At 32.0% G+C, this 14423-nt stretch overlaps 1 protein-coding gene across 7 annotated transcripts in view; it reads right to left on the bottom strand.

The window, feature by feature from the left end:
* CCNT2 (cyclin T2) overlaps nucleotides 1-14423 on the bottom strand; it is a 44692-nt gene that overhangs the window by 10749 nt on the left and 19520 nt on the right. For 3 of the 7 annotated variants that reach the window (XM_010984091.3, XM_031451295.2, XM_064484719.1), the window contains exons 3-8: nucleotides 12393-12521; nucleotides 10960-11020; nucleotides 8971-9033; nucleotides 5631-5676; nucleotides 3835-3998; nucleotides 40-110 (exon numbers count right to left, since the gene is read on the bottom strand). In XM_010984091.3, coding sequence (XP_010982393.2) covers nucleotides 40-110; nucleotides 3835-3998; nucleotides 5631-5676; nucleotides 8971-9033; nucleotides 10960-11020; nucleotides 12393-12521 — 534 coding nt within the window. Of the gene's footprint in view, nucleotides 1-39; nucleotides 111-3834; nucleotides 3999-5311; nucleotides 5677-5794; nucleotides 9034-10959; nucleotides 11021-12392; nucleotides 12522-14423 lie in introns of those variants that run through there. The other 4 variants (XM_064484720.1, XM_064484722.1, XM_064484721.1 and 1 more) reach the window with 4 other exon arrangements.

Here is a 14423-nt window from a genome sequence, read left to right as displayed (position 1 = left end):
ATAAATTGATACTCTAGTAAACCTTGCCGATTCTCTTACCCTCCAGTTTCGAATCCTCTTCAACCTACTAGGTGTTTTCTCCAATATTTGCAGAAACTCATGTGTTAGCTCTAAAAATAAAATTTAAATTGAAAATTTAGAAAGTGGTTTTAGATTTAGAATTCTCAAGTGGGCAATATTAAAAAGAAAGCTCAAGAGTTCATCTCTTCACTATCACCCTCCTGATTCAACCATTAGCATATACAGAATTAGACACAATTGTTATTTTCAAAGACAAATCTTAAAAAACAAACAAAACAAAAACCCCACTCTTTTCTACATCCCCCTAATTTTACATGCTTACTTAAAAATCTCTGGAAAACTTAGTGGCATTAAAAAAGAATTCCCCCCAAATAGAAAATCTCCATTAGGCAAACAATACAGTGATACTGCTGCAGGCAAGATCTACGAATAGATTCTTTAAAATTAGTGGGCAAAAGTTTAAGGAAAAAGAGGTTATTTGTATAATCCCAAGATACCTTCCACAAGATATTTATTAATTACAAAGAGAAAAGCAGTAACTTTAGGGCCTTAACCAAGTGATAATGATCATATTTGCCAGCAAAAAACATATCAACATGATACCCTTGATAAGATGCACTGAGCACAACCCATTTCTGTGGTATTCTTGCCAAAAAAGCGTAACTTCAATCTAATAATGGGAGAATATCAGACAAACTTCAATTGAGGAACATTCTATAAAATAACTGACTATTATTCTTCAAAATGTCAAGGACATGAAAGAAAAGGAAAGATTAAAAAACTATCAGATTGGAAGAGATTAAAGGGGCATGCTAACCAAACAGATCATAGGATCCTAGAAAAGAAACACTGGGGAAATCTAAATAAAATCTGCAGTTAATAGTATTAAGCCAATGCTATTAACTTCTTGGTTTTGAGAATCATGTATTATAATGAAAGATGTTAACATTAGAGAACCTGGGTGCAGGGTGTAACAGCACAGAAACTGTACTATCTTGCAGTTTCTTTACATTTAAAACCATGTCAAAGTTAAATGAAAAAATTTCTCTACCTATACTCATATAACTTCCCAGCAGTCAATACCATTAATGTATCAGTAAACCACCTTAGTCATATTTTCACAATTTTTTCCCTTAAATTTAGAATTACAATGAGATGAGCCACTTTTCCAAAGTAGTGTAGTTATGATGAATTATAGTTTTCTACTCCAAAATAGTGTCACTAATAAAGTTACTGGCTACTTCCAAGACAAATATTAGTAGTATTAGTTAAATGAATTACAATATCATAAAATATTAAGGCCAATAATAATTTTTCAGTAGAGACTACACAGATTTATTTACCATTTTCAGTGTAAACAGTAAGCTTTTCTATAAACTATTCTAGGCAAATGTTAAGATTGGTAATGAAAATTAAAACAATATAGAATTTGTCTCAAAGAAGCAAAGAATATGCAAAAACCTGGCACCGTTATATGCTCACAAGCAGTGACAACTAATTACTGCTAATGTCTCAAGAGCTTTTTGATCCAGTTTGGATGAAAAAATCTAATGCCTGTACTATTATGCCTGTACTATTTTTTCTTCATTTGAAAAAAAGACCACTTTTCTACTTGGATACTAGTAAATCCAGCAGATACATAATGCCTTTGGGTCCAAAATTAACAAATTATTTTGACTCAATTTCTTCAACAGCTTGGTTATCAAAGATTAAATGCACATAAATTTCTGGTTTAAAACCTGGTACAGCAGCAGGCACAAAATGTAAATAAGCTTTGGTTTTCTTTTTTAAAGTATCTTCTATTAAGAATTATAGCGGAGAAACAAAATAATCTATTAAATAATTACTGCTAGTTTAAGTAATTAGCTACATGCACAAAAATCACAATATGATGCTTAAAATAGAGGCTCTTCTCCCTCAAAGCTAATATACAGAAAAAATTCGAAATACAAAAAACACCAGGGTTTGTTACTAATCATAAAAACAAACTGAAACCCACAAACTCCCCTTGCAGATAAGTCAAGTATAAGCCAATGTTGTTTTTTGGCTCAGTCATTAAATAAATTATTTCAGTAAACACTGATGCTTCAGATACCATGATATAATTCAGATATTCTTAAAATCTTAAATTTTGTTACTTCATTTTTTTTTTATCAAAACAGAGAAAAAGCTGCTATATAATATGTGGAAATTTTCAGTGTGTTAACTGTCCAAGACTCCTATTCAGTGGTTCTCCAAAAGAATAATGAACTTAATCCTTTTCAGAATAGAAGCAAAGGGATATTGTTCTGTCAAAAAAATCCCAAAACACACACAAAAAACACTTTACCTACAACTGAAGAACAGGATAAAAGGTAGATTACTTGATTTTTGTGAGCTTCATTTTAGCATACACACAAATTATTTTTATTAAAATGATGACTACTATATCTTATCAACTGCTAAAGTAAGATGGCGGCATAGTTAACCTCGTTTCAAATCATATATGGAAAAAAAAGCCTCCACTGTTTTTAGAAGATGTTATTTCAACTCACTGAAGATCTCCGTGTACTCTGGATAAACTTTAAAAAACCTCTGGTAAGAAAAAGAGGATAATCATGTGGCAGTAATACAGCATGAGATATATACTCCAGGAGAAATTTTTCAGGGAAGAAAAAGGCCTAGAAAATCAAGAGATCTGACAAAAAAGAATATTTTACCACAAGGGTAGGCAAACTATCACCAGTAAGCCAACTACGTCCTGCATCCTGTTTTTATAAATAAAGTTATCCTGGAACACAACCATTCATTTACAAGTTGCCCATGGCTGCTTTCCAGCTATGGTGGCACAGTTGTCTAGTTGCATAGACAGAACAGCCCACAAACTCTATAATAGTTACTGTTTGGCTCTTCACAGAAAAGGCTGCAGACCCTTAAAGAAATTTCTATCTTAAAGAAGCATCTAAGATATTAATGGAATAAAGCCATAAAACTCTCTCACTTTATGTAACAGATGTCCTGTAAATCCAATTTTCTCATTAGCTTCTATTTTGTAAAGGAAGTTGGGGAAAGCCCACAAAAAGAATAAGCTGAAAATCTAATATACCAGTTTAAGAGTGTGTGTGTGTGTGTGTGTATGAAATGCTACCTGGTTAAAATGTCTTAACCCCCAAGAATCTTGTACCACTGGCCAGCTTTTCTTATTTCTCAAACACAAAAATTTCTTATCAGGAGATGCCCTCCCCCAGTTCCAGGTTTGTAATTTACAGAGCTTATAGCAACAATTTTTCCAGGTCAATCCATAACTTATTAATGCAAGGCAACAATGACACACTTCACCATCACTGGAACAACAGAGAAAGGAATATTACCATGAAAATACCTATAGCTCACTGGTCACATCTTTAACAGTAATACCTGACTTTGTGTGTATACAAATTAAACTCAACAAAATTAGTGTACTTTAAATTAGGTATTCTTGTACTATCTACCTGCAGCATTATAAATCATATTTCTTTGAAAAATCTTGAAAGTGCTTTAAATATTCAGTGGTAGTTAATATACTATTTTTTTTTAGGCTAATGAATCCTTATTTTCATCCTGTTCATTTAATCATGTAATTATACTTTTAAAGTCTATTCCCAAACTGTTAATAGCATCAAAATAACTACAGGGGGAAGGAGGATGCTGGATGGGCCAGAACTGGTAACTATTCAATTGGGCAAGAGTATATGCCCAATTTTTTCAAACCTATACAGAATAAGAGAAAATTTTAAATGTATAATAAAAAGAAAAAAATTCAATGTTAAAAAAGATTTATTTTTCTCTACTTACCATCTAGTAATTCCAGAGTAACTGTAGGATCCACATATTCCCACCAATGTTTTCCATCAGTTGACACAGGAATCTCCCAATTGGACCATTTGCAAGCCAAATGAATGCATACACATGCTATCACTGTTGGTTTGTACTGAAGACAGAAGGTTGTAAGATGCAGACTGTTGTGGAGCAGGTTTGAAAATGAAGAGTCATAGAAATTCAAACATGTAAAACAAAGAAAAACATTTACCAATAAGATTACAGCAAAAACAGAATTACAAAGGTTTTCTTCTTCAAATCTAGAGTACAAAACTTTATTAAATTAAAAGCTAACATTTTAACACTTTTTATGACTATTCATAAAAATTTGAATACTAAAAAATCTATATATATTATAAACATTTTCACGCTTACTCCTCAGAGTATATTATTTTATTAATACTAATATATTAATATTTCTAAATTTTGCTTTTACACCTAAATTCGAAGTATTTTTTACTTCTTTATTACATTTCCAATAATTACTATATACAAGTATAATGCTTTAAACTTTTTTTTGATATTTTTGTTTGTTTTGTAACAATATGGCAAAAAAGCAAAGAAAAAGCAGAAGACTTAAAACTGACAAAGTAATTTCAACATCACATTAAAATCAGGGATTCTACCATTTAATGTAGCTTAACATAATTAATTCTCAAGTAAGTTGAAGAGAATTTAATACTTATCTATGTAAACCTATCTTCTCATTAAAGCCACAGAGAAAACTTACCTTTTGCTGAACAGCTTCAAGGCCCAATGTTGCTAAATACTACAAAAACAGTATCTCTCTCCTTTCATGACACGCCAAAAACTGGGCATGTAACATGTCACAGCTAGCCCTTTCTAACCAAAGTTTTAAATTTAAGGGATTTTTTTGCCTTGTTGTTCAGAATTTCTAGGGATAGAGGTTAAATCCCAACAACACGTATCTAAGAAAATATACTTGTTTTTGCCAATCTAACCTTTCAAATAAAACTTAACAGTGTCACAAGAAATTAAGGACTACATAAAGCTAGTTTGGTCCACTCCTCCACAATGACCCATTTAAAAAACAAATTTAAATCAGTAATGTCATCAATCCAGAACAAAATTATGTATTAGATATGAAAGGCTTTTAAAAAACTATTCTTCCAGTTCAGCTTCAGAATCGATGTAAATGTTTACTGATCAACCACAAACCCATGCCATACTTTTTTTTTATACAAGCTGAAGAGGAAGTAAGTTTTTTTAAAGCAAAAATTACACTTATGCAAATCAAGGCACTGATAGGACTTGACTACTACTAATTTACTACTGGTGGGTATTATCTGGAAAAAAAAATACCCCAGTCATATAAATTTTATTTACTAAATATACTTTAATGATTATTTTAAAGTTAAGATTGGATCAACGTGAAATTTTTAAAAATTGTCATTTAACTATAATTGTAAACTAAAAATAGCTTTATACTTACCAAGTTGCTCGAATTTCTACGTTAAGTTTAGCTCTTTGTAATCTTTAGCTGCTATTCAGGCTACCAATTTTAGACTTATGCACTCACAAATCGAGAATATGTCATCAGAAAGCACCACTACACTTCACATTGTGCATTTAACCCCTCTGTGCCAAAAGTCCCTTGTACAATACACCGCAAAGCAGACAGGAAGGTACCACCACAGGAGATGGTCCAGTCTCCTGTTGCAACAAGGGTAAGAGACACATTGAGGGGGCCCTGCATTAAAGGAAGCTATAGTGTGCTACAACAGTGCAACAAAGAGGGTCAGGATAACAACCTGTTGGTAGCCATGAAATAGGATGTCTGTGCCAAATCCTTGCTTGCTGTAAGAAAAGAAAAAAAACGAAAACAGTACTGTCAGCTTTAACGTGCTACCATTGAAAAGTTCTCAACACAACAAAAACTTCAAAGATTTGGACACAAAAAGTAAATTTTACTTACTACTTACAAATATCACAAGAGCGCCATCATTTTCTATACTACTGAAAATCTTCAACAACATTCACTCAAATGTTTCTTGCTATCCCCCAAAGATCTGAGAAACAAGCCGATTTGCTTTTAGCTAGCCAGTTACAAGGGCTAAACTTGTTACTAAGTTAAGCATCTAGTCAGCTAAAAGTTGCAATAAAGCATTCTCCTGGATTTAAAAAAAAAAAAAAGAAGAAGAAGAAGAAAAGATTTTGAAGTCTAACACAAAATACAAAGAGTTGCCTGCCAGACTTAATCCTGATTGTCATCATATTTAAGTTGGCTTAAGTACTTTCACCAAAAGAAACAAAAGAAAACAAAACAAAACAAACCCCCACCCCTGAAACTCAGAGCACAAACTGAGTTTTTCATCACGCTACTAAGCATCAAAAGAATAACCCAGAAACATCATAAGGATGTAGACATAGAAAATGCCACTGTATCATTTTTAATTATATAATCCAATTAATGACAACTTTAGAAAAGATACAAGTCTAGAAGGAATCAGGATGATTCAATACTGGTCCCCAGTAGAAAAGCAATTTTTAACTAGCTTCTTAAGACACTGAAATTGAAAACAGTCCCCCGCTCCCTTATTCTACTTCTTATTCTTCCCAACAGGGTGCCTCTGCCCCCCCCCCCCCTTTTCCAGGTATATTCATCATCACTGATGTATCTTTCCCCTCTGCTCACCTAGGATCAGTTCACCTCAACTCATCCCTCTCTAACAGGTCTCAACATTCCTTGCCCCCCTCCTATTTTCATTCGTGGCACCTGTTATTCCCCCGCTGCCCCATGTGGATCATCAACATAAAGGTTTACAAAAGGGATTTGGGTTTAGCAGAGTTGTGCTAAGGAAGAGTGTCAAAGCATCAGATGTCTTGGAGGCAGTGTGACTTAAGTATGGCATTCTTTCCTGGTGGGGAGGGAAGGAGAAATCACAGAAATGAAAGGTCCCTGTAAAATGACATTAGCCAATTCTGCAGCAAAGTAGCATAATAACTTTCTCATCTCCGGGGGTTGGGGTAGGGATGGGTGGGGTGGGGTGGGGGGGAGGGAGGACTTAGAAAAAAACACACATTTACCCCACCCCCATCCCACAAAAGAATCAAAATAATCAAAATATTCAGAGAAGGAAGTAAAAATAATTTTCAATTGCCATTGCAGTTTTCTTTCTTTCTTTCTTTCTTTTTTTTTTTTTTAACATTTTTTATTGATTTATAATCATTTTACAATGTTGTGTCAAGCCATTGCAGTTTTCACCTCAGAATATATGAACTTTCAGTATCCTATTAAAAGTCACTGCAACAGAGAGGAATGTAGGGAAAATGTTCTGCTGTTAGCTGAAAGTGGTTTTAGGGCAAAAGAAAAAATATATCAAACATGAAAGAACATTTTAAAATGGAGTGAGATGTAAATTACAGTTACTTGAAATGTTAGTCAGACAAAATGAAGTTAAACATACATGGGATTTGTACTAAAATTTAAGAATCAGTCACATTTTAAACATTAATAATAAAAAAATCACAGTTAAATATTTTACTTTGGATATATGTCAAATTTAGTTTTTATACATGTTTGAACTTTACTACTCAATTTTGCAAATAAATGGGCTTTATGTCTCTAGCTTCTTTAGAAAGCACTTAAGAGACGCTGACTCAAATGTCACAATAATACTAAGCTAAAAATTCAGTTTCATTTCCTACTAAGTATGTACATACATATATTTTCACCTATATTAATATCTTCCTTCAGTATCTTTCTTTACCAAGCTCAGCTTAAGGCAAATATATGGCTCTCCATTATTCAGACAAAAGAGCTTACCCTTGAAAGTCTTCAGGAAAACAAAACTTCTCTAAAGCTTTTTTTTTCTTAATTCAACATTCAGTTTTTCTATACACTATTTCTCTATACAACTCTATACTACACTTTAATACTGAGGATGAGAAAGTGTTATAAAAATATAACTATGAAGAATAGGAACCATAATTAAATATGTTCTAGTTTACAAATGGTAACATGTACTATTAGAATTAAAAGATATATAAACGGGATTTTTATAACTCCAGTTTTTAACAATGACAACTGTGGTACCAGATAACACGTCTTTTTTTTTTTAATGTAGCCATTACATAATGAAATCCTACCTAGGTATAAAATGAATTCAATTTGGAATATATAAAATATGAGAACATTTAGGAAAACACTGAAAAACAAGGCCTTCAAAAGTCTTACCCAATTTGTTTAGAATAAACCTAAAGCCTGATGGTAAAAGAAACTGCAAAATTTCATTTTCAAAAAGAAGTAACAGAAAAAGGCACACTAAAAGTTCCAAGTGGTTGCTATTAGTACACAACACTTTAAATGGTAAACAGGCAAGTAGAAATAACAGTACTGCATGCATCTGTGTGAAAAATATTTCTAGAGATATGAAGACATAGGATGTATTAACAAGAGCAGAACAACATATACCAACATGCTTTATAAGGAGTAAAGCAAACAATACAAAAACTTTGTATTCCTGTTTATAAAAGGTTTAACAGGTACATCACATGCTGTTACGTATCATGCTATATAATAATTTACTCACTACACATAAAAAGGAAATCATTTTTAATAATGATAAAGATTTTTAAAATGTATTAAATCAATTTTATTCAAATGAACATGGGCAAAACATTCCCATAGATGACAAATCCGCCAAGAAAGCCATTTTTTATTTGAAAGTTTGAAATTGGCCTCCAAACTCAAACTATAATCACTTTTCAACAAGTCAATGCAAGTTTGACATAAATTGGAAATTAATACTATCTTACGCACCTATATGTTAAATAGTTACATCTTAAATACAAACTGAAATGGGATAGGCACAGCCCAATGGGAAGGTAGAAAGAATCTAAATATTTGGAAGCCCTCCAATTTTTAGTGAAATGAGACGCTCACTTAAATTTAAAGGAAGCTAATTCACCAGGAAGGACCACAAATAGAAGTTGATGAATAAGCAGAACACTGAAAAATAATGTTTCAAATGACATTTCCCCCATTTTAATAAAACTCAAGAAAAGGACAGAAGAACAAAATAGCACTCAAATCATTACAGACATTAAAAAGTATTAATACTTAATTTAAAAGTTTCAAAGATCACTTACCTCTTACTAACTGGGTACATTTCACCACATCTGTGTGTGGGTGTTCAATGGTGATCTCAAAACCTGAAATGAAAAGCACTTTTTTCCCAATCACCACTACAATATTTGTCTGAAAAATGCCACTCATCACACAACCATAAATGTATATTTTTTCATCATTAAGAAAATCCAAAGACAAGTTAGTTTCTCATCACTGACACACTCATTATACCTTCAATGATGAGAAACAGTATCTTCTCAAAAATAATGTTCCAATTACAAAGACTGAAGTTATTCATAGGTTAGTATTTATTCAAAATTCATAATTACAATTAGTTTGAGATTATCTTCAAGTTAAAAACAGCCTAAAATCATGACAAATACAATTATTAAGCGTGTTCCACAGTTTAAGGAGTGGATTCCAACTATGTAACATATTCCTACTCTTTCTTTCAGATGTAAAAAGAACATTTTTCATAAATGTAAGTTTTGGGTCACAAGGGAAAAAATGACCATTTAAATGATATGGCCCTTTTATTTTTTCAGTGTGCCTTAGATCAAAGGGATTCAACCATTTAGCTTGTAACTACATTTCATTACTAATAAAAATAAAATTGTTAAGCAAGCAAACCTTCTAGGTCTCAAGATCAAATCATTGTTTCTAAAACCAAAGATGAAATGTTGAAAAGCTTTTAATGTCCAATCAACCCCTTAGGTAGAGGAGGGTTTTTCCTTTTTTTTTTTTTTAAATAAAAAAGTGGAGGTCATTATACAGTACCTCCAGAAGTAGTAAATGAGTAACATCCTAATAAATCTGGATTTATAAAGTTATTGTATGGTCTAATCATATTTCTACTGTTACTAAAGCTGTAAAATCACACTTTACTGAAAGCCATAGAATTTTATCTTATAAATTCTAATGTTCTCCCTTAAAATAATGCTATCCATTCTTCGTATTTAAGAATCTGTCAACAATATGAATATGATTCAATGATTTTATGTAATAAAATAACTAATTTAAAAACAACAGTAACATGCTAAATCACTGGATTTGGAGAGAGTAAGATTCTCACTTTTGTTTTTATATTATAAAAACTTTCAACAAGTTATGTGTGTTTCATACAAGCTACTTTTGTCATAAGAAGAATCTGTCATGATGGGAAGCTATGATTATTAGACTTCTATTCAACACTTGGGAATGATGCATAAATAAGATAAAAATAACTACATAATAAATAATGATTATTTATAAAACACACTATGTCGTGATTTTTTAAAAACATTATCTTTCATCTTCAAATTCTTAATGTTCAGGTGGGCATTACTGTTCCACCTTGCACATACAGAATGGAGGTACAAAAGGTAAAGGAACTTTGACGAAGTTTACAAAGCAAGCCAGAGGTCTATAGATTTAAGTGCAGATCTCCATAAAGCCTACGTTCTCCCCCCCAGCACCTTCCTAGGTCCTTCTAGAAGTAATATATGACTTTATATAGTCAAAACCTTCTTTTTAGGCCTAATCTCCTCATAAGATTACAATAAATAATTTTTACAGACTACTTAAGTTGCACAAATCTTGCAGACAATGTAATTTTTAGAAAAGGATTAAGAACACTTAAATAACTATGTTACATTAAAAATGATGTGATAAATTCATTAATACTGATTATAAGCTCTAGTACAGCAGGACTGCCATGTTATGTTTATAAACATTAAAATAATATGCAGTAGCCCTAAAGGATCATATTATGAATCCAGAATGAAGCATAGTGTCAAATATCTGAAAACATAAGATATCACACTGAAGGCTATGTTTATCATTCAATTAAATTATGCTAAATGACATTAAATTTTTAAAAACGACTTCCTTGTAATCAAGCAGTACTCTTCTGGCCCCAAATCTTATTTTCAAATGAAACTTTTTTCAATGATAAAAATTATTCCAGAAATCTTTTCCTTTATTTAGAATATTACACTGAAGAACACCCACAAAAATACTGACATACGTACCTAGGGTTTGTAGCATTATGGTTTCAAGTAAAACCAGTTCTTGAGTCTGTTGAAGGTAAGCCTGCCAGGTAAAAATAATAATATTAAAATGCTTGGTAAATATAACACTAGACTATGGGATTGTTAAATCTCATAAGAATTATAGACTGATTACAAACAAATCAATTTGGAAATAGGAAGAAAATAAATTGAGGGTGATAGAGAAAACCTGTTTTCTGTGACAAGTCTAAACAGAATTACTTCTAATACAGGAAACATAAACAAAGCAAAAGACAAAAAAAAACCTAAAGATAATGATAATATGAAAGGGGGTAGTTTAAATGAAAAAAGAGATCTCCAGCCTATAAAGTAAAACTTTACCTAGGCATTGGCACTTCAAGACACACTAAGGACAGGAAGCACCAACCCAAGTAAGAATGTCAAATTCAAACTGACCTTTAAAGAAAAGGCTTATCAACTAACTCACTCTAGGATATTTCATGTGGTAATTCCTTGACCATCATAGTAAGTCAGTGAGTTATTTTTAGAATTAACTTTCTCTCTTTAGAAAAAGACAAAATAAAATAAAAACAAACTCTCAAATTTTCATATTAAAAGAAAAAAATTTTAGAAGTAAAATACCAAAACAATGTACCATACACTGTTGGGGACAAAAATAGAGGATCTTCTCCCTCAATTTCAGTAAGTCATTCCCCAAATGCAACTACTTGGAGAATAAAGGTATGAAAAACTTTCTGTCATTTCAGTCTTAGATCATGAAAAATGACTAAGGTGATAAGAAAATAATTTCTTATATATAAATATTCATCTATGTAAGGACATATTGCTAAACTCGCAGTGAAAGTACCTTAATTTTACTTGTGACATTTTGAGAAGGTCATTGAGCTGATCTTTAAAACGTAAGATTTTTCTATTGGCACAGTACCTGAAGTACTCACAAGAAATAATTCTAAATTTGTAAAGTTAACAGAAATGACAGAAATTATCTTTAAGTAATCACACATTCTCTATTACTGAATGGCTACATTAATATTTTAGTCCTTTACTTAAAGCCGACATCCAGGATAAACTTTGTCATTAATAAAATCAGATATATTTAATCTGGACCTTAAACTTGACCCAAATCAAGTGGAAGTAACAGAATCTGGTAGTCATTCACAAGTTAAAAGTTCCTGATAGAGCAACTCATTTATATACACTTAAAAAAGTACCTTTGAATCAAAGCCTTACATGACTAAGAATGACACTGAAATTCATGAACATTACATGAAATATGTTGCTGCCAGATCACTTCCTGGTATTACATTCCTAAGCAGTAATAGAAATAAGCAGATTGGAAGGCAACACTAATTGAATTATATTTTTTATTAGGTCTAAATAATGAAAAAGTTTCAGATTTACAAAGAAAATCCAAAACACCCAGTTTTACATACATCACATTTAGTATCCAGCAGTGGCTCTAAGGGATGAAGACACGCATGTGCTACTTTGATAACATGTTCAAGTTTTCGAGCCTGTTCTTCTACTTTTGCAGCCAAAAATAATGCAGTAGGTGATATTATCTGCAGAAAAGATAAAATTTGGTGATTTAAAAACAAATACACTTCGGAAACACCTTCTATTTTCTAAAGGGAGGGGGTGTGCAAGAAAGGAATGCAACATTAGTAGTATGTATTGAAGTTGGGCTATGAGAAGACTGATGTAAATTTTTAAAAAGCTATTCATTAAATAGAACTAGTTACCCCAGTTTATAAAGTGTTTTTACTTGTCTTACAACAAGTAGAATACTAAAAGGAAAAAGACTTACCCTTTAGCTAAAGGAAAATTTAAATAATATTAATGAACATTGTGGAGGTAAAAACTCAAGCTAAATAATGAAGCCAAACCAAGAAAAGAAAAAAGAAAAGGAAAGAAAATAGAAAAGTGGGTAAAGTATACACAGATTTTCCCTTTTTTGGGGCCGTCACTACTTACTAGGGTTCTTTTAATCAATGATTCATTGTGTGGCTAAGAGCTATATAATCTTGCTTAAGAGACAGAAAAAGAATCTACAAGGCAAAGTAAGACGATTCTCACATGAAACTGCTACCTAATATCTACTACCTCAACACAGCAATATTAAAAATAACTTAAAAACCAGGGAATAAACATGTAAGACAATGCAAGAGTAGAAACCCTGCCAAATGGAGATGAAGAAATTAATTTTTTTAGCTTTAGTAAGTTATGTTCTTGGGATAGAAATAGAAAAAAAAGCACTATAAGATACTAAGAGAAACACCAATTTTGAGCAAATATTTACCCCCAGAGTTAGTAATAAGCCAAATAACTGCTGACTCAGAAAACTGGTACACTGTAAACTCACATAACATTCTAAGATTATATACAAGATATCTGTCATGAAAAGACAGTTTCTAAGTGTCAAGATTCAGGTACATTATTTTTCAAGAGACGAACATCTGAGTCTAACTGCATCTGAGGGGTTTATCAATCACTGTACAGAAACAACGCTAAAAGGAAGAGGGAAGGAGAGAGAGGGGGACATAAATTACACTACATGACTTGGGTAGTTAACGTAAGGAGAAAATTAAAAAAATATATTTTATTTATTTATTATTGTATATTTTAATTGTTTTGGGAGGAGAAAGTAATTAATTTTTAGAGGAGGTACTGGGATTGACCAAGACTTCGTACATGCTAAGTACGTGCTCTACCGCTTGAGATGTACCCTCCATAGCGAGAAAATTTCTGACACAGGGAAGGTGGACCCTTTCTTAGCTTTTAAAACAACTTATAAATATCACTGATGAGACAAAAAAAATTAATCAATGGATTTTGGATCTGAAAGGGGCCTTCTCTAGTCCAACTTCATTTGCAGATGAGTAACTAGAGTAAAAGTAACTTCACAAAGTTCTCTTCCTGGTGTATAAATCTTCAAAGCAGACCTAAAATTAAGTGAGTTTGGCTCCAAACAACCAGAAATGTTACCTTAAAAGGACCAAATAATTCCACTTTGGAATTTCAACTTATTTTTGATCTTTCAAAGTTAAAATTACAACAAGGAAAAGGTTTAAAAAAAATTGAGAATGCTCAAAAAAGCAACTTACTCTTAGTTTTCATAGATATAGAATAAACTATTATTCTTTACAACAGACTTAATTAAGGAATACCAAAATTAATTACTATTCTTGAAATACCAGTTACACAGCAGCCATGCAGTGCAGGGGGGTTCCTGAGGTGTAGAAAGTATAAGATAACTGAGAGTGGACAATTATCTTCTATCTGGTTCTATCTGTCATTTTTCCCACATACTGAAAATGTCTTACCACTGCTGTCTACTTTGTTTGACTAATTCCTTTTCTATTTAAAAGCTTAACTCAAAAGATTCACATCCTCCCAAGGTCCTCCTGAGTCAGAGCGAATCACTCTTTATTCAACAGGAAACAGTGCATCCCTCTATTGCTGCA

Source organism: Camelus dromedarius, chromosome 4 (assembly GCF_036321535.1).
Source record: "Camelus dromedarius isolate mCamDro1 chromosome 4, mCamDro1.pat, whole genome shotgun sequence".
In the NCBI taxonomy this organism is placed as follows: domain Eukaryota; kingdom Metazoa; phylum Chordata; class Mammalia; order Artiodactyla; family Camelidae; genus Camelus; species Camelus dromedarius.
This window is presented reverse-complemented; position numbering and strand designations above follow the sequence as displayed.